Below are 26,116 nucleotides of genomic sequence, written 5' to 3' on the forward strand. Positions count from 1 at the left end.
GAGATGAGAGAGATTTCATATTTTTTGCAACATTTTATTGTGAAAATTTTCAAACATATACAGTGAAGTTTCAAGAATTTACAGTGGCGACCTGTATACCCACTAGCTAGTTTCTACTGTTAACATTTTACTCTACTCTGTCTCCTATCCATCCATCTCCCCATCCATTTTTTGATGTATTTCAAAGGAAATTGCAGACATCAGTGCATGTTTTCCTAAATATTTCAACATACATGTCATTAACTACAGTTCAGTATTTATTGTTGTTTTCTTTTGAGGTAAAATTCACATACAAAGAAATTCACAAATAGTATATGCTAGCTGAATTTTGACAACTCATATACTTTCATAACCCAACCCTCATCAAGATATGGAGCATTGTTACCATCATCCCTCAAAGTGTCTTCATTCCCCTTCCCAATTAATCCTTGCCCCCACTCCCCAGAAACAAGTACTGTTTTGATTTTTTTTCACCGTAGATTAATTTTGGCTGTTTTAAAATTTCACATAAATGGACTCAAAGAATGTGGACTCTGTTTTATAAAGCTATTTTTACTCACCTCGGTGTTTTGGGGATTTACTCATATTGTTGCATGTATAAGTAGTTCCTTTTTGTTGCTGAGTATTATTCCACTACATTACTATACCGTGGTTTGTTCATCTGTCCTATTGATGGACATCTGGGTTGTGTCCACTTTGGAACTACTATGAATAAAACCATATGAATAGTCTTATTCACGTCTTGTTGTGGGCTTGTGTAAATTTAACCTATGAGTGAGATTACTGGGCATGTGGAATGCGTATGTTTGGTAAGATCTTCCATACCTTTTTCTCAGTGACACCGTATATTAGAGTTCTAGTTATTCCACATCCTCACCATCATTTGGTATTGTCAGCCTCAAGTTTAGCCATTCTGGTAGATGTATAGTGGGAGGCTGGCAAAGAATGATCTTTGTGCAAAGATGACTTTTGAACAAAGACTTGAAGGTGAGGGGGCAAGCTATTTAAGTTTGAAAAAAGCAAATAATCTAGTATGGAAAAGCAAAGTGAGTGAAGAGGAAATAGTGAATGATGCCAGAAAAGGGGGAATACAAATCATTTGGGACCTTGTAAGCAGTTTTAAGAACTTTGGCTTTTATTCTGAATGAGGTAAGAAATAACTGGAATATTTTAAATGGAACAATGGCATGACTTGCCTTGCATATTAACAGATTGGCTATTCTATGAAGAATGGTAAAAAATGGAAGCAGGGAAACCAGTCAAAAAGTTCTTATAATGAGCCAATCGTGAGTTGGGTGTTGGATGTAGAAAACTACACAGTCCTTGCTGAAGCCATATTCCTGAATAGGCACTGATGTTTAGTTCTTAGAAATGTCATCAGAGAATAGAAGAGAAAGTAATGCAGCTCAGCCTTTGTGTTCAGGTAGCAGTGGAGTCTAGTTCTACATGCGTAAATAATCAGGGGTTAAATTTCTCAAGTGGCTTTTTATAAATTAGTAATCACTTATTTCCCCATAAGGAATTTCATATATTGTTGCTTATAATAACGTGTTTTAATTTCTTAACCCAGAGGGTCTAAATGTGGTCCTAATTGTTACGTCGAAGTGTTAAGGTCATTATTTGCTTAAACAAAAACTTAATAAGTGAATATAATTTAATCTTTATTTAGGAATTTGTACAACATGACCTTAAATAGCTCTTTTCGGTTTGCTAATATTTATTAGATATTATAAAACAAAGTATTGAGTGTCTGCAGTAAAGCAAAATATAGTACTAGATGCTGAACAGGTTATAAAGATAATTGTATTTAGTCTTCATCCTTAAAAAAAATTTAGAGTCCCCAAATAATACAAGAGAATACATCTTTTAAAGGAAAAAAATTGAAGGTTAATTAAACATAGTGTCCACATTTTAGAGATCAGTATATAGACAATTACAACACAATTTCTAAATAGAGAATGTAGTACTATAGAAGCACAAACTGGGGAGCATTTGTGCTAAGACGAGGCAGAGGAAAGATAATTTTAAAATAGACCTAGAAGGGGCGCCTGGGTGGCGCAGTCGGTTAAGCGTCCGACTTCAGCCAGGTCACGATCTCGCGGTCTGTGAGTTCGAGCCCCGCGTCAGGCTCTGGGCTGATGGCTCAGAGCCTGGAGCTTGTTTCCGATTCTGTGTCTCCCTCTCTCTCTGCCCCTCCCCCATTCATGCTCTGTCTCTCTCTGTCCCAAAAATAAATAAACGTTGAAAAAAAAAATATTTAAAATAGACCTAGAAGAACAAGTGGGAATTTTCCATGGAGGAGCGGGGGCATGGTGAATGGTAATGTCAGCAGAGGTAGCCATTCATCCATGTGAGCAAAAGCACAGAGCATATGCTTAAGAGACCTTTGCAATACTGTCCCTTCAGATAATTTTTATCTACTCATAGCTAATGTCACTCTCATTTAATCAATAAAAATGGTATTTTCTGACTTCTCAAATGTAAGTGACATGCCCTGTTTAGAACCAGTTAACCCTTTCACATTAACTACCAATGCATTTAACAAAGAGACCATAAAAAAGCACCCGAAAGGGCAACCTTTTTCTAGGGATAAGCAAAAATAACAAAGAGGAGAGTAAAGAAAAAAGCATTAACTGCGTGAGAGACGAGAGGGCAAGTTGGGTAAGGGGGAAAAAAAACCAAAATAATACAAATAGGTAGCAAAGTGACTTGCTGGACTTGGAGTCTATGAGGAAGCTAGGATTCTTACGTATTCTTATGTATTCTTACTCTGTCTGTAAAACCCATGCTCTTCTGTGTACTAGGCGGGCTGAAGTAACATGAGTGAATACTTATGGAGCTTAGTGTCATGATAGCAAGTTTCATGGACACATGACAATGTGCCTCTGAACTTTCTAAAGATTATTGTTCAGTCTTTTCAGATCTTTTTTATTGTTTTTTGCAGTACAAGAAGCTTTTTAAGTTATTTGCTTAATTACTTGCAGTACAAGAAGCTTTTTAAGTTTGCTTAATCATAAGTTATAGTTAACCTAACTCCGTTTTATGTGGGATCAAATATTAAAGAATTCTTTAGATCATTTAATTTTATTTACTTTGTTCCTTGTAAAACCAAACTTGAGAATTTATGCCTCTATTATTTTATGAAAAATTATAATTGTTCTTGGTACTTTGGTGATTAATTTTTAATTGCAACTGTGCTTAATATAAATACAATATAAATTTTACCTCCCCACTGTGTCAAATGTATAAGTGGTCTTCAAACATAGTTATTCCCTTTTTTTTTAAACAGTCTTTTAAGTAACTCCCATTACTGCATATGTTAGCTTAAATGTCCCATTACTGCAGATGTTAGCTTTGCACTAGTGAAAATGATACTGTCCTTGAAATCCTTTTCCTGTTTATGTTTACAATAACACACTGTACTTTTTCTTCATAGCACTTACCACACTGTACAATTTATTTTTAACACTATTAGTATCTGCTCTCTAGTAGAGTGTAAGCTCTACAATGTTAGGAACTGTGTGTATTTTATTTACAACATTGTGTTCCCAGTGCCAGGCACATGGTTGGCACTCAATAAATATGGACTAAGTTAATGAACAAATTTAATCCTAGATGTTCTGCTCTGTATCTCTAGTTTTTGTTCTCTACCAGCATTTCCCAAACTATTACAAAAGTTCTCCATGAGCTAGTAACAGATATTTTCTGAAAAAAAAATGATTCTGTGGTCATAAGTTTGGAAGGACTGCATCCCCGTTCTTGAACAACCACAATTTCCATTAGTATGTTAAGACCTCTCAGAAGTCCTAAAGTTCAAAAAAAAAAATCTAAGGTTAGAATCCAGCATTTTGTCTTTTTTAACTGTCATACTCTTTACTGGACTATTTGAAATTATTGGAACACAGCTGACCTACTTAATGCTGCAAGTAGATGTATTCAAAAATTTCATTGACAGATCTTATCTTCAGTGAATATCTAACTTTCTATATAAATTGTAATTGAAAATTGGATTATCTGTCTTAGGTATTTAGTCCAGGCATTCAATAACTTATTGAATTGAATTCAGAACTCATTCTCATTTATTCATTTGTTACTTGGTTTCACGATTCTACATCTTCCTACTCAAATTAAAAATCTCATTTTCACTTATAATGTGATGTTACTGTAATGTAATTTGTTCTGTTTCCTAGAAATAGATGTATATAGTTTTGGGTTTTAAAAATACTTTCTTTACCTAGAAAGCTACAAGTATATTTTACTCTTGAACTAAACTAACTTAAATGGGGAAGGTTTTACTGAACCAAATAAATTACGTCTTTTAGAAATCAACAGTGTTTTATAAAATCATTTAGTGAAATGTACTCAAATATTTTTTTGTCCAAAAGTATTATAGTTACATTTTAGAAAATATAGGAAACAAAGTACAAAAGAGCATTTCAAAATTGTACCACTTAGAGATAATCTGTTAACTCTTTGGTGTCTATACTTTGAAACTTTATGTGTGTGTGCACGTGCATACATGTGTGTGCATATGTGTATATGTGTATACACATACATACATACATACATATATACATACATACATATATACATATGTATTCAGCAAATATTTAAGCACTATGCTTTGTGCCCAGCTCTTGTTTTAGGGTGGCTGTTTAACAGTGACCAGAATAGACAAAAATCCCTGTCTTCACGCTGCTTAGATTGGGGTGGCAGAGGAGGGTGGGGAGAAAGGGGTGACAATAGTAAACAGGTATATGAGATGTCAGAGGATGGTAAGTGCTGTGAAAAAATAAAGCAGGGAAAGGAATAAAAGAATATAGAGATTTGTTTTATATATATATGCTCATCTACTTTTAGACTTTTTTCTGAATGTGCTTATGTTCAATTATATCTTTTTATTTTAAAAAAGATTAATTACTACAAATATCCTGAACATACAGTTTTTACATCTTTTTAAAAGATGTAAAAAGATTTTACAACTTTTTAATAAGTTGTTTTTTTTCCATATTAAATATTATTCTGAGCCATTTAAAGGCTGCACATATTCCATTTTATAGAAGATGGTTTATTATCTATGTAGCAACCAAGGTGATCTTTTAAAACCTTTCAGCCACTATTGCCCTTAGTAAAAGGACAGATCCTTAACATGACCAATGACTGTGCATGATTTGGTGCTAATCCCCCGAGCAGACAGCATCTGTTATTCTCCTCGCTCACTCACCATGCTCCAGCCACAGTGGCCTGTGTTTGGTCCCCTTCCTGTCTTAAAGTCCTCATACATACATGGGGAAAGGGAAAATAGGGATATATAAAGTTCTAGCTATATCCCAGTTGTTGAGGAATGCTTTGAAAGACTTAGAACTTAACCATAAGTCTTTTATACTCTACACACTTAGGGTCCTTCATACCCTATTCTTCATCTAACTTTTTATTATAAAAATTTTCAAACTTAGAGAAAAGCTGAACAACCTAGATTCCAAACTTGTTAGTTTTGCAGTATTATTTTTTACTCTATAATAAAATGTATCTATAATCGAACCATTCAAAAGTATTTTGCACACATTATGACACTACCCCTGTAAGCCATGTATTAGGGGGAAAATAGTTTCTTGACTGTTAAAGATAGGAGGAAATTGTGGGAAGTATTTTATTAAAAAAAAAAAAAAGGTTTTTTAGGGCAGGAAGTATTCACTCTAATATTAATAAATAAAAATTTGGTTTCATAGTTATGGAAAATAGATAAAACCATAAGGAAAAATCTACAGGACACTGTTCAAGCTACAGAGACTATAAATGGTAACTGTTAAGCATATAGAACATTCTTTAGTTTTTCTAATAATGAAAGATACATATTTGCTACCATATGTTGAATAGTTAGTATGTTTCATGCATTTTAATCACAATTCCATAAGGTAAGTGCACAATGTACACACTTAGAGATAATAAAACATGGTGGGATAAATATCTTGTCTCAAGTCCTAAAGACCTAGAGCTAGTAAACCATGGAGCCAACATTCAGATCCAGAGTACTCTTGGTTGCCAAAGTCCATGTTCTTAACCAGCATACTATATATTGCCTATAAAAGTCAAAACATTTTAAGGGTTCTTTTTCACACCTGGAAAGTAATTTTCTTTATGGTTCATCTAGAAAAATAAATGAGATAGCCAGGAATATTCTGAAAAAGGAATTATGAGGGAGGAGTTGCCTTACTAGATAATGAAATGTAGTATGAAGCTACACTATTTAAAATCAGTTAAATCTGGCATAAGGGACAATTGGATAGAGTAGGAAAAAAGTTTAGGAATACTCCCAAGTGCAAGGGAAATTTATTCTAGGATACAGGCACTTTTTTTTAAGTTTATTTATTTATTTTGAGAGAGAGAGGGGTGTGTGTGGAGAAGAGTGGCAGAGAGAGGGAGAGGGCGAGAGAATCCCAAACAGGCTCCTACTGTCAGTGTGGTGCTGGATGCTGGCCTTGATCCCACAAACCATGAGGTCATGACCTGAGCTGAAACCAAGAGTCACATGTTGAGCTACCCAGGCATCCCAATACTGGCACATTTTTAATCATTAAAGGGAATAGATGATTTTATGCATGACATTAGGAAAAGTGGCTTGCCATCGTCTGTCCTTATACAAAAAAAGAAAAAGACCATATGTCTCATGTTCACCTCCACAATAACAGATTAACTGTTCTAAATTAGGAACAAAATGCAATTAAGAGTAATGTGCCTTGCTTCCCCACTCCCTTCTTGAGTTTGGTATAAGTATGCAGGGCAGAGGTCAAAGAAAATTTTTCTCAACATTTAAGGGAATCTGAGAATAGAAAAAGTATACATGTGACTGACTTCCCAGCTGGAGCTTACAGAAGCACCCTGTGTCAATAGATAAGGGCCAGTAGATATGACAACAAACTATACTAAAGTATAAGAAGATACAATTAGCCAGTAGGGAACCTAAATCAAAGATCAAATTGAATTATAAAAAAGAATTTGTGTACACTCTGGTTTGTGACTATACAATTTATACCTCTTATTAAACATGACAAAACCATAAAGGAAAAAGATTAATAAATTTAACAGAACATTCTTGCATGGAAAAAATAAAAACAGAAGTCAAATTTAAGGAAAATACTTGGAAAATTTATTACCTGGGGCCAATTTCCTTAATATTAGAAAAGAAATAATCTATTTAAATGTCGAGAAAGAAAAGCACTTTTGAAAATGAGCAAACAGCAGCAAAATTTAAGAAAAACTTAATCATCCTTATAAAGAAATTAACCTAAAATAACTAGATGGATGATTTTAAAATTTAAAAGAGTCATTAAGATGCTGCAAGCAGTATTTTGTTGGAACCCCATGTGTCCTTTGAGGACTTTCATTTGCAGTTTTCCTACAGATGCTTTCACCAAGCCACAAAGCTGTCTTGTATGTAACAGTACAGGAGTGATTTTTGTAGCATTCAGGGACAAAGGTAGGCACTTAGGTTGTTTCCAGGGTTTTGTTTTGTTTTGTTTTGTAATGTTTTTTTCCCTATCAATTAGTGTCTGGTAAAATAAGTCAGGTGCATCCATATAGTAGGACACAAGGCAGCTTTTGCAAAATTGTAGTAGAAGTGTCTTTGTGGAAAGATCTCCAGGATATATCAAGTGAACCAGCGCCCTAGAAATAAAGCTCTGTGTGTTGCATAGGAGAATCCTATCTGAATTTTAAATCTTACCTGAATATGAGGACTGGAATTCTCTGTTTTCAGACTATTGGAATTTTTTTTGTCCTTAAACTTGTATTTTATATATTTTTTTAAAAATCAGTTTCATGAAACATTTACCAAAATTCAGTGATGATACATGGGCTGGGTGAGAACAGGTATTTTTATGGCGCTGGTGGTATCACAAACTGGTAAAATCTTTCTGTGTGGTGACTAAATCAAAGTTTATTTTGAGTACCTGTTATATGCTATATGCCACACATTATACTAAACATTTCAGGCACACTTATGTTACTTAAACCTCCAACCAACTCTATAAAGTAGATTATTTTTCTCTTTCTGTAGGAAACAGATTTAGAAAACTAAAGTATCTTTCCAGGAGTCACAGACTCTGAAGCCTATGCTTTCAACCCCTGTCCTCACTCCACTATGATTCAAAAGGGATCTGGAAATTCATAAGGGGTTATAGAGACAAAAGACCAGGTTTGAATGTGTCCATTTCATAAACTAAAAATGGAGATAATCTGTCTTTCTTTTAAAAGATATTAGTTGATGTATATGAAGGTATTTTTCCACATTTATGAAGCATTCTATGAAAAAGGAGATTAGAATAATTTTTTATCCATATCTTTTTTCATACAAATTTAAATGTTTTAACCCTTTTTCTTTGAATTTCATCTATAAAATGCAAACTTTAACAATTTAGTCAATTTTTTGGAATCTTTTGTATAATTTAACTCAATTTCAGTGTAATACCTTTCTTAAATTGAGAAAGTATACAGTGTATTTAACAAAACCTTGTTTCTTCTTAATATGTTTTTACCACTAACTGTATTGTCAACATCCTTTCAAGGCTATTAAAATCCTTCTTTTTATTTTTCTTTAATTTTTTTAATGTTTGTTTTTGAGAGAGAGCACGAGTGGGGGAGGGCAGAGAGAGAGGGAGACAGAATCTGAAGCAGGCTCTAGGCTCTGAGCTGTCAGCACAGAGCCCAATGTGGGGCTTGAACTCATAAACCATGAGATCATGACCTGAGCCGAAGTCTGACACTTAACCAGCTGAGCCACCCATATGCCCCTAAAGTCCTTCTATTTTTAAAATAAAAACCTCTTCATAAAGTATATGTTCTGTTGGCTATTTTAAAATACATAGACTTACCTATTTTTTCCTCTTTTAGGAACACCATCTTCAGCGGGCTATTTCAGCACAGCAGGTGTATGGCGAGAAGAGGGATAATATGGTCATACCAGTCCCAGAGGCAGAAAGTAATATTGCTTACTATGAGTCTATATATCCTGGGGAATTTAAGATGCCAAAGCAGCTCATTCACATACAGCGTAAGTAATTACTCTTTTAATAATTATATTTCCTATATTATCTGCTTAACTTGACATGTTTTTACTTTTACCTGTTCAAAGCCTTCTTAGGTATCCATTTCATTGGCATCAGCTTAAAGAGTTACTAGAGCCCATTTTCAACTTGTTTGTTTGTTTGTTTGTTTGTTTGAGAGAGAAGGCACAAGTAAGAGGGGCAGAGAGAGAGAGAAAATCCCATGGGCAGAGGGAGAGAAGTGGTGTTCACCCAGGGCTCGTGCTCTCCCAATGCAGAGCTTGAACTCACAAACTGTGAGATCATGACCTGAGCCGAAGTCAGATGCTTAACGACTGGAACCCCATTTTCAACTTTTAAAATTGAGATTTCTACCTGACAAAAAAAGATGGCATTTTCATCCTACGTTTTTAGTTTCATCTCAACATATGATCTTATGCTACTTTCAGATAATGAATATACCTAAGATGTGGAAATGGTTTTCTTACTATTGAGAAATAGTAATATGAGTAGCCTTAAAGAACTTCTTAGTATAAGTCAGGAATCACCAAACTTTTTCTGTAAAGGGTCAGATAGTATATATCTTAGCCTTTTAGAGTCATTCAGTCTGTCACAACTGTTCAGCTCTACTGTTGAAAGGCAAAATCAACAATAGACAATACATAAACAAATGGGCATAGCTGTGTTTCAATAAAACTTGATTGACAAAAACAGATGGCAACCCAGTATTGGCCCTTGGACCATAGTTTGCCAACCTCTGATCTGTAATTCTATTTACTTTTTAAAATTCGGTGGATTTTGGGGGGTTGTTGTTTTAATTTGAGACAGCTCACGAGCTGGGGAGAGTGGCCCAGGGGGAAGGACAGAGACAGAGAGAGGGAATCGTAATCGACCTCAGCGCTGAGCAAGCTCGATCCCACAATCCTGGGATCTACCTGAGCCAAAATCAGGAGTCCCATGCTCAAATGACTGAGCCACCCAGGCATCCCTAAATTTAGTGTTCTAATTGGTAACTTGTTTCACTTGATAGTGATAAGTTCTTCATTAGCAATAATCCTTTGATAGTTATCACATTTGATGATGAACAGCTGAGAGCTTGTAAACTTAAGAGACTTAAATTTCATTTACTCCATCCTCAAGTAGTTGACAACTTAAAAACATAGTTGAAAGTTTACTTAGGTAAAATTTGTACAGCTTTCATTGTTATGTTGTTGACCTTTATGATTAAGAGATTTTTCCAGCAGAATGTCCAAACTTTTTTTTTCTGTCTAAGCCTTTTTTCAGGACCATATAAATCTGTGTTGTTTTTAGAATAATTATTTAAAATTAATTTTATTTTCCTCATTTAACCTTTCCTCTGTCTGATCTAGTTTCTGTCCTAAATTCTAAACATTTATTTTACTTTTTCTTAAATGTGAAAAAAAAAACACACATAGTGTCTGTATTGGCTCTTAATCAGTACTATATTGGCATTTGATATTTTTTTTTAATTTTTCTTAATGTTTCTTTATTTTTGAGAGAGAGAGAGACCACGTGAGTGGGGAGGGGTAGAGAGAAGGAGACACAGGATCTGAAGCAGGCTCCAGGCTCTGAGCTGCCAGCACAGAGACTGATTAGGGGCTCAAACCCATGAACCGTGAGATCATGACTTGAGCTGAAGTCAAATACTTAATTGATTGAGCCACGCCGGTGCCTTTTAACTTGATGTTAATTCTAACTTGTATGTAACCTTCTTCATTTGCTTTAGGAAAAATAAATATATATTTTTTCCAATTTACTAAAGGTTACTTTGAACCAAATAAGTGGCATGTGCTTTCTTGCCCACTCACATGTTTAGTTATATTTATGGCACAGACATTTTAAACAAATTTGATCAGTATTAGAACCTAAAAATTAGTTCTCTGAAAAATCATGGGAGTTTGAAAGTTATAGATCATCATCAGATCTATATATGTTAACTGGGGCCACATTGTATTCCACAGCCACAGGTAATGTTCATATGAATGTATGTGTTTGGGTTAAAGCAGGATTAAGTAAAATAAAATTATATTAATCAATTTACATAAACATTACTATCAGAAAAAAATTTGGAATGCATGTTTTACAAATAGACAGCTCATTGATGACCAAAACCCACAGAACACATTTTAGTGGTAACTAGTGGATTAAATTACGGTCAGAAGAGTCAAAAGGTGCAATATTTATAAAGGAATTGACCTTGCTGTTGTTGTAATCAAATAATAGTAATAAAATGGCAGCAGAATTGTAGCTTATTTGGGAAGAAACTTTTTTAGTACAAATTTGAAGTATGTTGTCTCTGGAAAGCTGTATACATTGGAATATTAATCAAGACAGTCTGCTAATTGGTGTTAGCTGCCATTGAATTTCTTTCAACATTTTATTTTGGCTAATTGTAAATTCACAGGATAATACATTAGTGTTAGATACTTCAGTCAAGATACTCAACTATATGGGAATGCAAGCTGCTGCAGCCACTCTGGAAAACAGTATGGAGGTTCCTCAAAAAACTAAAAATAGAACTACCCTACGACTCAGCAGTTTCACTTCTAGGCATTTATCCACGGGATACAGGTGTGCTGTTTCGAAGGGACACATGCACCCTCAGGTTTATCACAGCACTATCAACAATAGCCAAAGTATGGAAAGAGCCCAAATGCCCATCGATGGATGAAAGGATGAAGAAGATGTGGTATATATATATATATATATATATATATATATATATATACAATGGAGTATTACTCGGCAATCAAAAAGAATGCAATCTTGCCATCCAACTACGTGGATGGAACTAGAGGGTATTATGCTAAGTGAAACTAGTCAGAGAAAGACAAAAATCATATGACTTCACTCATATGAGGACTTTAAGAGACAAAACAGATGACCATAAGGGAAGGGAAACAAAAATAATATAAAAACAGGCAGGAGGACAAAACGGAAGAGATTCATAAATGTGGAGAACAAACTGAAGGTTACTGGAGGGGTTGTGGGAGGGGGGATGGGCTAAATGGGTAAGGGGCACTAAGGAATCTACTCCTGAAATCATTGTTGCACTATATGCTAACTAATTTGGATGTAAATTTAAAAAAATAAAAAAACAAGTTAATTAAAAAAAAAGATACTCAACTATATCATCCCCACAGGATTCCATGTTGTTACTCCTTTATAGCCAAACCTAGTCCCTGGCAACTGCTAATGTGTTCTCCATCTCTGTAATCATGTTAGTTCATGAATGTAACATAAACAGAATCATGCACTGTGTGTCCAAACTTTAGAGATTGGCTTTTTTCACTTAGCATATATCCTTGGAGTTCATCCAACTTGTTTCATGTATTATAGTTCTTCCTTCTTATTGGCAAGCAGCAGTCCATAATATGTATGTACCACAATTTGTGTAGCCACTGACCCAATGAAAGACATTTAGGTAGTTTTCTTTTTTTTTTTTTTTTTAATTTTTTTTTTTAATGTTTATTTATTTTTGAGACAGAGAAAGACAGAGCATGAAGGGGGGAGGGTCAGAGAGAGGGAGACACAGAATCTGAAACAGGCTCCAGGCTCTGAGCTGTCAGCACAGAGCCTGACGCGGGGCTCGAACTCACAGGCCGCAAGATCATGACCTGAGCTGAAGTCGGCCGCTCAACTGACTGAGCCACCCAGGCGCCCCCCCTTTTTTTTTTTTAATTTTTTTTTTAACGTTTATTTATAGTTTTCAGGTTTTGACTATTATAAATAAAGCTGCTGTGAACATTCATCTGCAGGTTTTTGTGTGAACTCCTGGGATAAATACCTATGAGTGCAGTTGCTGGGTCCATTTTTAGTTTGACAAGAACTTCCACAGTATTGCCCAGAGTATCTGTACCATGTTACATTATCAGCAGCAGTGTATGTGTGATCCAGTTTCTCCTGTATTCTTGTCAGCATTTGGGGTTATCACTTTTTTATTTTAACCATTCTAATAGGTATGCATTGATAGACCTCAATATACTTTAAATTTGTATTTCACTAAATAGCTAATATGTTAAATACCTTTTCATGTGTTTATTTGCCTTCTATGTATCCTCTTTGATGAAATGATTGTGCTTGTGTTTGCCTGTTTTCTAAGTAGATTGTTTTAACATTGAGTTTGAGGATTGTTTTATTTATATATTCTAGACACAAAGTCTTTGTCATATATGTGATTTAGACATATTTTCTCTCAGTATATGATGTCTTTTCATTCTCTTAACTGAGTCTTGTCACAGAACAAAAGTTTTTAATTTTGATGAGATCAAATTTATCAGTTACATATAAGTATATGATCAGTTTTGAGTGTGTGAGGTTTAGGTCAAGGGTTTTTTTGTTTGTTTGTTTGTGCTTTGTTTTGGTTTTATTTCTGGATGTACAATTGCTCCAGCATCATTTATTGAAGAAACCCTCCCTCCTCCATTGAATTGCTTTTGCTTCTTGGCCAAAAATTAAGCATATTGATTTGGATCTGTTTCTGGGTTCTATATTCTATTCCACTGATTTCCATTTATTTCAAGATGGTACCACTGTTTAGATTACTGCAGCTCTGTGATAACCTTTGATATCAGGAAGGGTCATTCCTTCTTTTTTTTTCTTTTTCAAAATTATTTTGGGTATTCTAGGGCCTTCAATAAGCTTGTCTGTATCCACAAAGAAACTTGATAAGATTAGATTAAACCTATAGATCACTATGGGGAGAATTGACATCTTTAATATGTTGAGTCTTCAGTCCATGACCACAGTGTGACTCTGCAAGTATTTAGTTCTTCTTTAATTTCTTTCATTGACACTTCATAATTTTCATTATACAGATCCTGTACACATTTCTTTATTATTTAAAAATAATTAATGTTTATCTACTTATTTTGAGAGAGAGAGAGAGAGAGCATGAGCTGGGAAGGGGCAGAGAAAGAATCCCAAGCAGGCTCCATGCTACCAGCACAGAGACTGACATGGGACTCAAACTCATGAACCGTGAGATCATGACCTGAGCCAAAATCAAGAGTCGATGCTTAACTGAGCCACCCAGGCACCCCAGATCCTGTACACATTTCTTTAGATTTATACCTGAGTGTTTTATTTTCTGTGGAGCAATTGAAAATGGTATAGCATTTTTGATTGGTTTCCACTTGTTCATTGTCAGTATACAGACATGCAGGTAAAATTGTTTGTCTTATGTACTGTGGCCTTAATTGAAATTGCTTGTTCTAGGAAATGTTTGCAGATTCTTTGGAATTTTCTACATAGAAAATCACACTATAGTCTGCAAATAGAGACAGTTTTATTTTTCCTTTTCAATCTGTCTTATTTCTCTTGCATTAGTATAGTGTCTAAAACTTCAATACTGTGTTAAACTATGTGGTGAGAGCAGGCATCCTTGCCTTGTTCCTGATCTTAGAAGGAAATATTTAAGTCTTTCACCATTAAGTATTACGTTACCTACAAGTGTTTTTGTAGTTGCCTTTTATGAGATTGTCATATATGTGATTTGGAAATATTTTTTCTCAGTATATATAATGTGACTTTTCATCCTTTTAACAGAGTCTTCCAAAGAGCAAAAGGTATTTTTCTGAGATCCAGTTTATTAGTTTTACTCTTATGGATCGTGATTTTTACTCCTAGTGTACTGAGAGTTTTTATCATGAATCAGTGTTGAATTTTGTCAAATACTTTTTCTACACCAATGGATAGCATCATTTGATTTTTCTTCTTTAGCCTGTTGATGTGATAAGTTATTGATTTTCAGATATTGAACCATACCTGGAATAAATCCCACTTGGCTGTAGTGTATTTTTTTTATACCTTGTTGGGTAGAATTTGCTAAAATTTAATTGGGGAGTTTTGCTTCTACGTTCATGAGAGATAATGTTTGACTGTGTATGTGTGTGTGTGCCACGTGCACGTGCTCTGCCTTGTTTCTCTTTTTTTTAATCTTTTTTTTTTTTTACTGTTTATTCATTTTTGAGAGAGAGAGCACGTAAGTGGGAGGAGGGGCAGAGAGTGGACTGGAGACAGGATCCAAAGGGGTCTCTGCCTGACAGCAGTGAGCCTGGTGCCGGGCTCGAACTCACAAACTGTGAGATCATAACTTAAGCTGAAGTCGCACACTCAAACAACTGAGCCACCCAGGCACCCCTGCCTTGTTTGGTTTTGGTATCAGAGTAATAGTGGCTTCATAAAACAGGTTGGAAAGTATTCTCTCTGTTTTCTGGAAGAAATTGTGTAAGATTTATGTTAATTCTTTAAAACTTGGTATTGGCTTTTAATATAATACAATAAAAATCATTATGGTGTAAATTTCTGCAAAGTTAAAATTGGATTTTGACTACAAGGTGGTCTAGTAAATTACTTATGAAGGGTACATTACCTTGAACTATATATATGGACTGGTTCATTGTAGTTCCCCTAATTCCTGTTTTGTAAAGCTCTTAAGCTAATGTTACACAAATTCTTCTTGGGAGTTTTTTTTTTTTTAATTTTTTTTGTTTATTTTTGAGTGAACGAGCACAAGCGGGGGAGGGGCAGAGAGAGAGAGGGAGACACAGAATTCAGAAGCAGGCTCCAGGCTCTGAGCTCTCAGCGCAGAGCCCGACGCAGGGCTCAAACTCACAGACTGCAAGATCATGACCTGAGCCGAAGTTGGACACTTAACCAACTGAGGCACCCAGGTGCCCCACTTCTTGGGAGTTTTTCAGGTGATAGATAATTAGTATTCCCTAAAAAAAAGCAATGGTCAAACATGTTTGAGAATGATTACATATTGTATTCCCCTATCATAATGTATAGTATCATTTTTATAGGCTCTGGGAGTCTTGTGGCTAAAAAAAAAAAAAGCTTCTTTTAACGCACCATTTTCCAATTGTGTGTTTGTTACATGTTCTGTTAACATTTCTTTGAACTTTAGTTTGGAAAAGTTCATCTCTTTCCTTGTCTTTGACTGGCTTAGGGAAGAAATCAGAATTTTCTCCCTTTTTTCCTAGTGGGAGCTCTGAAGGAAAAAAACCCATGCTAAAACCATTGTCCCCTTCAGACTTTAGGTACTCTGTAAGGTATTTCACTGAGTGTTGGCTACTTAGCATCTCTTGATCCAAATATCATGTAATGTTGTTTCTCTTTTGATTAGTGACCTGTAAAGTTTCTGGATTACACAGCTAGGGCTTCGTTCCTATTTATACTGGAAGAAAGGACAAAACAGTTCTGACCAGAATGAATAGACAGGAACAACTCTCTCTCCCCCTTCCTTTTGCACTTGGGTCTTAAGACTCTCCTGTTAATCCTGAAAGGAAACTTTTTTTTTTTTAACCTTATTTTAGAGAGCACAAGTGTAAGCAGGGAGAGGGTCAAAGGGGGAGAGGGATGGGGGAATCTTAAAACAGGCTCCCTGCTCAGGGCAGAGCCCAATGCAGGGCTTGATCTTACTATCCTGGGATCATAACCTGAGCCGAAATCAAGAGTTGGCTACTCAACCAACTGAGCCACCCAGGCACCCCAAGGAAACCTCTTTTTAAAGAGCAATCTTAATGTACATTTATATAAGTATATATGTGTGTATTTAGGTATATATATTTATAGCTCTGTCCACTGGAAAAACCAAGAAGCAAGATTAAAGCAATAGAAAAATTAAGAATAACATGAATTATAAAGCATTGAAAAATGTAGGAATTCGTGAATCCATACTGATGATAAAAAATGGTGAAGACGGGGCGCCTGGGTGGCGCAGTCGGTTAAGCGTCCGACTTCAGCCAGGTCACGATCTCGCGGTCCGTGAGTTCGAGCCCCGCGTCGGGCTCTGGGCTGATGGCTCAGAGCCTGGAGCCTGTTTCCGATTCTGTGTCTCCCTCTCTCTCTGCCCCTCGCCCGTTCATGCTCTGTCTCTCTCTGTCCCAAAAATAAATAAACGTTGAAAAAAAAAATTAAAAAAAAAAAATGGTGAAGAGTCGTCTCCTGCTTTTGTAATATAAAGCCAAAAGCTGAATGGTACACTGTGAAGAGAGTGCTAGAGTTACAAAGTCATTTTGCAGTTAATCATGATCAAGATTGAATCATGTAAGAATCATCAGTGTGTTCTCAATAGAAGAGGAAATTTTGAAAAGGAGCAGAATATTTGCATGGTCTTAAGCTCTCCCTACAAATTGCTTATTACTTACAAGAGGGGGGAAAAAACAAACAGTAGTTATGCAGTGGAATAATTGGGTAATTTCTTGACTGATGAAAATTATCATCACTTATGAGGAACAGATGAACATTGTGTACCTCTAGATGTGATACACTGAGAAGGACTAAGACAGTTGAGTATTGCAGTATGCCATCAGAGTGCATAATCTAATCACAATGGGAATAATAAGAAGAAAGGTTCTGGGGAGAGGTGTGTATTCTCAAAAATATTAGTGTGTAAAAGACAAAGACTATGGAAATGTTCCAGATTAAAGGAAGCCAAAGAGACAGTAACAAAAATAATACCTGATCCTAGACTGGTCCTGTGCTGGATCAGTTGGAATATAGGCAGGAAATTAAATTGTTGTATGAGTGTAAATTTATGAGGTTGATGACTATACTGTGATTATATAAAAGAATCTAAGGAAATACACTCTGAAGTGTTTAGCAGTAAAGAGCAATTGTGAATGTTATTTACCCTCCAGTGTCCCCCAAAATAAAGTTATGTATGTATACATCGATATAAAATAGAGAATGCATGCAAATGATAATAAAATTTAACAGGTGAATCTGGGAAAGGATATGCAGGTATCCCTTATAACTCTTTTCATTTTGCAATTTTTATAGGTGTGAATTTCTATATGAAAAGGTTTTTTTATTTATTTATTTTTTTTAATTTTTTTTTTCAACATTTATTTATTTTTGGGACAGAGAGAGACAGAGCATGAACGGGGGAGGGGCAGAGAGAGAGGGAGACACAGAATCGGAAACAGGCTCCAGGCTCTGAGCCATCAACCCAGAGCCTGACGCGGGGCTCGAACTCCCGGACCGCGAGATCGTGACCTGGCTGAAGTCGGACGCTTAACCGACTGCGCCACCCAGGCACCCCTGAAAAGGTTTTTTTAAAATAGATCTTTGTTGAACCTTTCTAAAGTACCTCAGCATGGATGTATCCTGTCTTTATGCCCTGATTCTGAAAGATTGCATTTTCTCCTTCCTTTGCCTACCTCCCCATCTCCCTGCAACACTCCATCTTCCCCCATTATTCTTCTGATACTATGTTCTAACATATAAAATCCATAAAATCAACCACAGAACTTTATCAAAAAGGATTTTGTATCTGTGATTTAAATCTTTCAAATCGGGGATTCTCTATTCATTCTCCTCAAGTACATTCTGGAAGTGACTCTAAGCTCTGTTTACTTAGAAATATAAAGAAGTTGAAGACTTTGATGATCTAGCTAGCCAATGATAGCTTTGTCTTCATAGGTCTAAGGCAAAGATGTCAAATACTACCACATCATAGTAAATATCACTATTAACAATATTTTCTGCTGCTCAGCATTTATTTCAAGAACTTTGCAAGTTGATATTACCAATCATTGAGGGTTAGTGCTTGAGTTGAAACCCATTTACCATTCCTGGTCTGACAAATGTCTCCTGAACCTTGGATGGTGTGCCTTCTTTTCAATCAGGGATTACATTCTGTTTCTAATCCACAATTTGTGCCATTTGATGGACCCAAATATCCTTTCACTATTTGCCTCTTGTAGTTTTATTCTTTTATTACTATTTTTTTTTTTAAGTTTATTTCTTTGGAGAGAGAGAAAGCGAATGGGCGTGCACATGCAAACGGGAGAGGAGCAGAGACAGAGAGAGAGAGAGGGAGAGAATCCCAAGCAGGCTGTACACCCATCGTGGAGCCCAACGCAGGGCTCAATTCCACAACCATGATATCATGACCTGAGCTGAAATTAAGAGTTGGACACTTAAACCAACTGAGCCACCCAGGCGCCCCTGCCTCTTATATTTTTAAAATGCTGTTTAGTGTTATGGTCTGAGCTATATATGCCCTTTGTTATATAAACATTTATATACATTTCATCTCTATTACTTGACTCTAAGCGTGAGACTGTGGTTTGTACTACTTTGTATTTCCTTTAAAAATAATCAATTTATATGTACTATTATGTTCTTCTTGCTTAGATTTCTTTACTGCGTTTTCTCCTCCATCTGTGTATTTTGTTTAACCATATACATATCTGGGTTTATCCCTATCAAAATATTTTAAAAGGAGTCAGCCTCTACAATATGGCTCCTATTTTTAAGCAATTACTGGCTAGCTAGGTCTCGTTTTAATTGACAACTTAATTACAAGATGCAATCCATTTGCCTGTTTCTCTATAGACCCTATTTTCTATTTTGAACAAACTCAGTAACATGGCCCAGAAAGTTTGAAGATACTCCTCTATTTTTAGAACCATGATAAATACATTATATCTTTATCAGCTGCAGTTGAGCTATCATTTGGAAGGGACAGGTTTGGCTGAAGCCAAATTACACGTTAAACATTGGCTTTGGTTTTTTTCGTCAAATGAAATCCTAAAGTGAATTTTTACATGTTAGCATTTTTCTAGGGTATTAATATTTTTATATCTGAACAAGATTTGGTTCTCCTTATATTTTAAGATCTTACATGTGTTTGCACCAACTATAAAAGGAAAGTTTCTTGCAGAGGCAAGAGCAGTCTGACCATCAGATACTTGTTAACTTCTGTAAAAGGCAGGAGCGCTCCTGGTATAGGGATCTTCCTTTCCAGTCTTGATTGCCTTCTTCCATATGTTAGATGAGACTTGTCATTCATGATACAATGTATGTCAAATATATTTTGGTAAGGCAATAATAAGGTGATAGTAGATGGGTTTGTTTAATTTTTGTGAATAAGTTTGGTAAGTGTGATTTGATCTGAAAAATTATTTTATAGGAGAGGATGCCAAAGTAATATATAAATGAGACCCTAAAAATACATAAAAATACCCTTAAGAAGCAGAACATTGCTGGTTGGTCTGTATCAGTTTGGCTCTTTGTATTATCAGGATCACCACTTTTTAATAGAACTTTCAGTGATGATGGAAATATTTTATAATCTGTGCTTTCAGGTATAGCACTAGCCACATGTAGCTATTTAATACTTGAAATGTGGTTAATGTGACTAAGGTACTAGGTTTTTAATTTAATCTTATTAATTTAAATTGGCTAGTGACTGTCATGTTGAACAATACAGCTATGGATTGTTTTGGTTAGGGACCCAAGATAACAAGTATTTTTAATCTAACAGTGTTTAATTTTAATCTACTTCAGAATCTCCAAAAATTCTGTTTACATAGCAATAACAAACAAATAGATCATGGAAAGTCATTGGAGGGCCAAGGGTTATAAGAAACATGGGTGCTGAGATGATAACATATAGAGTTGTTGTTGTTTTTTAATTTTTTAGAGAGTACTCTGAGCAAGGGAGGGGCAGAGAGAGAGGGAGTGAGAGAATCCCAAGCAGGCTTCAGGCTCAGTAGGGAGCCCAACGCAAGGCTCAATCTCAAAAACCATGAGATCATGACCTGAGCCTAAATCAAGAGTCTGACAGTGAACCAACTGAGCCACCCAGGCACCTCAGTATACAGACATATTTAATGAAGGAGTCTAAATATTTTAATTAGGAATGTTACAGAAGTGTAATGTAGGTCAAAACAGAAAATGAACAATGCTATGTAATATGTTCAATTCTACAAATATTTATTGGATTCCTATAGGCCAGGTACTATTTTAAACTTGAAGCAAGGATGTAGATTTCAGGTAGCCAAAGGACCCCCTCTTGTACTTATCACGGATATCACTAATGGATGACTGCATACTTTTTCAGGGTTTTTTTCCCCACTTGAATAGAGGCAGTATCAGTATGTTTTTCAGTAGGGTACAGCAAACAGTTGTTATACAAGATGAACATGTTTACTGTCTCTGCACTAGAGGTACAAAGATAAATAAGTCACAATGCCTCCTTTCAAGGAAATCAGTCATATTCTAATACTTATCAGGTAGATTATAAAGTGTGTATAGAAAATAGTACAAAAGAAGGGCATTGATCTAGAACAGGAATTTTTAAGCTTGGTACCACAGCTTTTAGGGATATTTGAATTGCTGGTGGTTTATGCAGAGTGTTATATGTTCACACAGTCTTTTTTCTGGGGAGAGGGTTCATAACTTCTAAAAAAGCAAAAAGTGACAAGGACCATTTACTAGTTGGGGGGCAGTCAAGAAGGAATTCCACAGGACTTGATGTCAGGTTGGATTTTGAAAAGATTAGTCGTTTGCAGTCATTTGCTAGGTGGGCAAGCAGAAAATAGCTAATATAAAGACATGAAATAGCATGCTGTATGAAATACATAAAATTTGAGAGGCATCTGGCTGGCTCACTCAGTAGAGTACACAATTCTTGATCTCAGAGTTGTGAGTTCAGGCCCCACATCAGGTGTAGAGATTACTTAAAAAAGAAATACATGATATTTGCTACGGCAAAAAGTACTGATGAGATTGGAGAGACTCGGTCAAAAAGGACCTCAAACAGTCCTAGGGATTTGGATTCTGAGATGATGGGAAGTTAAGGAAGGGAAAGTTGTGAGACATTTTGATATCAAGCTATTTGATATTTTATTTATATTGTCAACCTAGTTTAATATTGGGAAGTATTGAAGGACATTTGATAATATAGTATAGAGCAGTGGTTCTTGGCCTTTTTTTTCTAATCCTAACAAATATAGAAATACATCACATTTCTATCACCATGACAGTGATTGTCATAAGGAAACAAACCTTAGCAGATGTGCATTCATTGAGTGAAAGCTATTACTGTTATTGGCAGTGGCTGCTAACACTTCAGCTTTAAATACCACTCCCTAAGCATTTGGTAAAGTAGTTAAATAATTTATTAGGTAGGACTTAAATATTCTAGAAACAATCTTATTTAAAGACCTTGTCCTTTTATATTATGTCAAACCATATGAAATTGCCGATATTACATCACTTTTAAGCTATAAGATTTTCATATAGTACAATACATTTGATAATCTCTTTCTGTTCTTAATGGCTTCTAGTTTATTTGCTTTTGAGGTGGGAAGAAGGGTTCACATCCATTGTCTTTTATGACTCATGTCTCTATTAACAGTAAGGATAGTCTCCTTTCTTAAACTTTAAATGTGGGAAACATACATTTCTTATTTTGTTAGAAAATCTAGCTCTTGTTTTTATCCAGACATCTGTGAGAGGTTTTTGTCAGTGGATTCACATAGTAAATGATTGCTTATGGTTTCTTCTGTCAGCTTTTAGTTTGGATGCTGAACAGCCTGATTATGATTTGGATTCTGAAGATGAAGTATTTGTGAATAAACTGAAAAAGAAAATGGACATCTGCCCATTGCAGTTTGAGGAGATGATTGACCGTCTAGAAAAAGGCAGTGGTCAGCAGGTACAACTTCATTGTATATATAATAAGTGTGTGTTTCCATACCTATATGGAAATAGGATAATGTTGAGGTTAAGATAAGTGAGCAGACTCTGGAGTTAACAAGCATGAATTCATATCCCATATCTGCCCAGTACTAACGTGCATAATCTTGAGTGATACGTTTAAATTTCTCCATGCCTCATTTTCCCCCTCTGTAAAATAGAGATGATAAACATGATAAGATTGTTGTGAAAATTAACTAAAATAAAGCATCAGTGGCTGACATGTATAAGGCACTCCACATTTGCTGTTATTAATTATTGCTGTTTTGATTGTCATTAAAGTTGGAAGTACTTTTGAACCTTATTCTATGAAAATGACATAATGATTTTACATTTAGCCAGTCAGTCTGCAGGAAGCCAAGCTACTGCTAAAAGAAGATGATGAATTAATTAGAGAAGTTTATGAATACTGGATTAAAAAGAGAAAAAACTGTCGGGGGCCATCTCTTATCCCATCAGTAAAACAAGAGAAGCGAGATGGTTCCAGCACAAATGATCCTTATGTGGCTTTTAGAAGACGTACTGAAAAAATGCAGACTCGAAAAGTAAGCGAATTTGGAAAACTTCTTTCGTAATTTTTTTTTGATATAAGAAAAATTATTTATACTTACAAATATCTCAGTATCTGAAGGGTGGTATTTTAATTTGTGTTTAAATAGACTTTCTATACAAAATAATGAAAAGTATTAATTTAAAGTGAATCAACCTTAGGATTCATTACATAGCTATTAATGATATATTTTAATGTTAAACTATTTAAAAATCCTATATATAATTGATCCTGGTGGTCCATATTCCCTTTCAGTATCTTTAAAATTCTAACTGACCTATCAAATATATCTATTCTTATATGTTAGTAGTGGTGTTCAGAATGCCACTAGTTAGAAATGTTATTGACATTCAAAAAGCAACTCCATATTTGCAGAATCGCAAAAATGATGAAGCCTCTTATGAAAAAATGCTTAAGCTGCGTCGAGATCTGAGTCGGGCTGTTACTATCCTAGAGATGATAAAAAGAAGAGAAAAGAGTAAAAGGGAGCTATTGCACTTAACACTGGAAATTATGGAAAAGAGGTAAAGTATACTTTAATAGGAATACTTCAATAGGAAGTATGGTACCATTAGCATTTTATATATTGAAGTGTGATACCTAAGCAGTTAACCCCAGAAATACCTTCTATTAATAAGTAGAGACTATATAAATGTGTGATATGGTATACTTTGTTTAATTTTACATGTGTTCCTCTATTTTCTTTAAAAGTGACTGGGTTCAGTAAAATTAAAATATGCCAAGTATAAGCTTATTCTTTTGTCCTTAGTTGAGTGCAAGGCTGGGAGGGAGAGAACATTTGTCAGTCCTACAGCTTTTAATTTACTCACTAGATGGTACTGATTTTTTTTTTTTTTAAACACATACTGGGTTTTTGTTTTTTTTTTTTTTACAGACAAGTGTAAAGAAGGGAGGGGAAAAGGCCCATAATCTCAACATTCAATCATTCAAGAAAGTACACAATGAAAACTTTAAGCCTCACTCCCCTATTTCTCAGTCAGTATCTCCAAAGAAAACCACTATTCAATTTCTTATAATTTGTTTCAGGAAAATTAGTTTTATAGTAAAGCACAAAGCAATTCAAATTAGCAGAAAGTTCCTCAACACCATTTTAGGCATTAATTTCAACATCTCCACCAAATCTTTCACCAAAATTGGTAAGTTATAGTTTGAGCCTTTTTTTTTTTTCCAACAGTCATCTACTTATGGTGCCAAGATAAAGCTTTAAGCCAAAAACTAAACAGAAGAAACAAAAGGAATTATGTAATCTTTAATTTTAATAAGCATTCAGCAAATAGTCAAAGTTTAATTGTAATCTTAAGTCTAGTCAGTGTTTATAATTATGTATCAGGTATTAAGAACTAACTTTAACTTTCTAAGCTTTTTTTAATTTTGTTTTATAATTTCAGGTATAATTTGGGTGACTACAATGGAGAGATCATGTCTGAGGTCATGGCACAGAGACAACCAATGAAACCTACCTATGCCATCCCCATCATCCCTATTACTAATAGCAGTCAATTTAAACATCAGGAAGCAATGGATGTGAAGGAGTTTAAAGCAAATAAGGTAGGGGCACCTGGGTGGCTCAGTCAGTTAAGCATCCAACTTCGGCTCAGGTCGTGATCTCACAGCTCATGAGTTCAAGCCCTGTGTCAGTCTGCGCTGACAGCTCAGAACTTGGAGCCTGCTTTGGATTCTGTGTCTCCTCTCTGCCTTTCCCCCACTCACCCTCTGTCTCTCTGTCCTTCAAAAATAAACATTTTAAAAAATGCAAAAAAAGAAAAAGCAAATAAGGTGATAAAAATTTTTGTGATAACAATAGCTGATAATGGAATGGTATTTTATCATTAGAGTGAAGAAAGAAAACCCATATAAATCTTACTGTGAAATATGCCACAAAGTCAGGTTGTGATTCAAGGCTAGCCTGTCGATGCAGCAGGAGGAATTGTAAAGAGAGATACCATATAGATTAACTTTTTAACAATTAACTTTTCCAAAAAAAATTGTAATTGAAACTTGATATAAATATTTAGCATATGTACATAACCATGCTACTTGTCATGACTTTTTCTTTCCAACAAGGATTATTTTTTGCCTCTAACCTTTCTTGCCTATTGAATACTTCATACTTCTAGCCTTTGCTGTTACCTGCCATACATATTTCTAAAATCACTCAGTGCATCAGCTCATTCACTCTTGCTTTTGTATTTTATCCTGCGTTTCCTCTGTTTAATGATTTCATCTCTTTATCATCTAAAACTGCTCAAATTCGCCACTCCACATAGCCTTTATTGTTCAGCTCTCAAATCCTTACTACTCTATTTTTGTGACACCTCCACATTATAACTTTATGTTCCAGTATGGTAATAGTTATCTGAGGTTTGCTTTGTGTATCTGTAAAATTATTTTCATTATTATTTTCCCAAAATTGATTTGTTAATTCTTTAAAATAAAGACTAGATCCCCCTTTTTTAATTCTCTTCTGGATTTTTCGTAGAAAATTAAGAAAAAGGTACAGGAGCCAATGGTGAATACTAACTGCAGGATTTCAGAAGCTCAAGAATTTCTATTCTGTTTTAACTGAAACAAAATATTTTATGAAGTTGTGTTTAGGTTGTAGGAACATACCCATGTGTCACAGAGACCAACCTCTAAGATTTTACAGTAAAAGATGACAAAACAAAGTCTTCTATCTCTTCTGAGTATGAATGATTTCATTATAGCTATAAATTTCTTTTTAAAACTTACCCAAACTGTACGTTTGATGAACATGGTTTCTAGAGTTTGATTAATATATGACTTTATTGCAGCAAGATAAAGCTGATCTTATCCGACCTAAACGTAAATATGAGAAGAAGCCCAAAGTCTTACCATCGTCTGCTGCTGCTACTCCTCAACAGACGAGTCCTGCCGCACTGCCAGTCTTTAATGCTAAAGATTTAAATCAGTATGACTTTCCCAGCTCAGATGAAGAACCTCTCTCCCAGGTAAATATGAGAAACTC

General features: G+C 35.2%; 1 protein-coding gene across 4 annotated transcripts in view; it reads left to right on the top strand.

Moving 5' to 3' along the window:
* Positions 1–26,116, top strand: part of EPC1 (enhancer of polycomb 1) — a 107,121-nt gene that overhangs the window by 66,003 nt on the left and 15,002 nt on the right. For all 4 annotated transcript variants that reach the window (XM_086714620.1, XM_086714619.1, XM_025930357.2 and 1 more), the window contains 6 exons: positions 8,890–9,049; positions 22,373–22,518; positions 22,898–23,104; positions 23,485–23,633; positions 24,519–24,678; positions 25,923–26,099. In XM_086714620.1, coding sequence (XP_086570746.1) covers positions 8,890–9,049; positions 22,373–22,518; positions 22,898–23,104; positions 23,485–23,633; positions 24,519–24,678; positions 25,923–26,099 — 999 coding nt within the window. The remainder of the gene's footprint in view (positions 1–8,889; positions 9,050–22,372; positions 22,519–22,897; positions 23,105–23,484; positions 23,634–24,518; positions 24,679–25,922; positions 26,100–26,116) is intronic.

This window comes from Puma concolor, chromosome B4, assembly GCF_028749965.1.
Source record: "Puma concolor isolate L17-30 chromosome B4, mPumCon1.1.hap2, whole genome shotgun sequence".
Classification (NCBI taxonomy): Eukaryota; Metazoa; Chordata; class Mammalia; order Carnivora; family Felidae; genus Puma; species Puma concolor.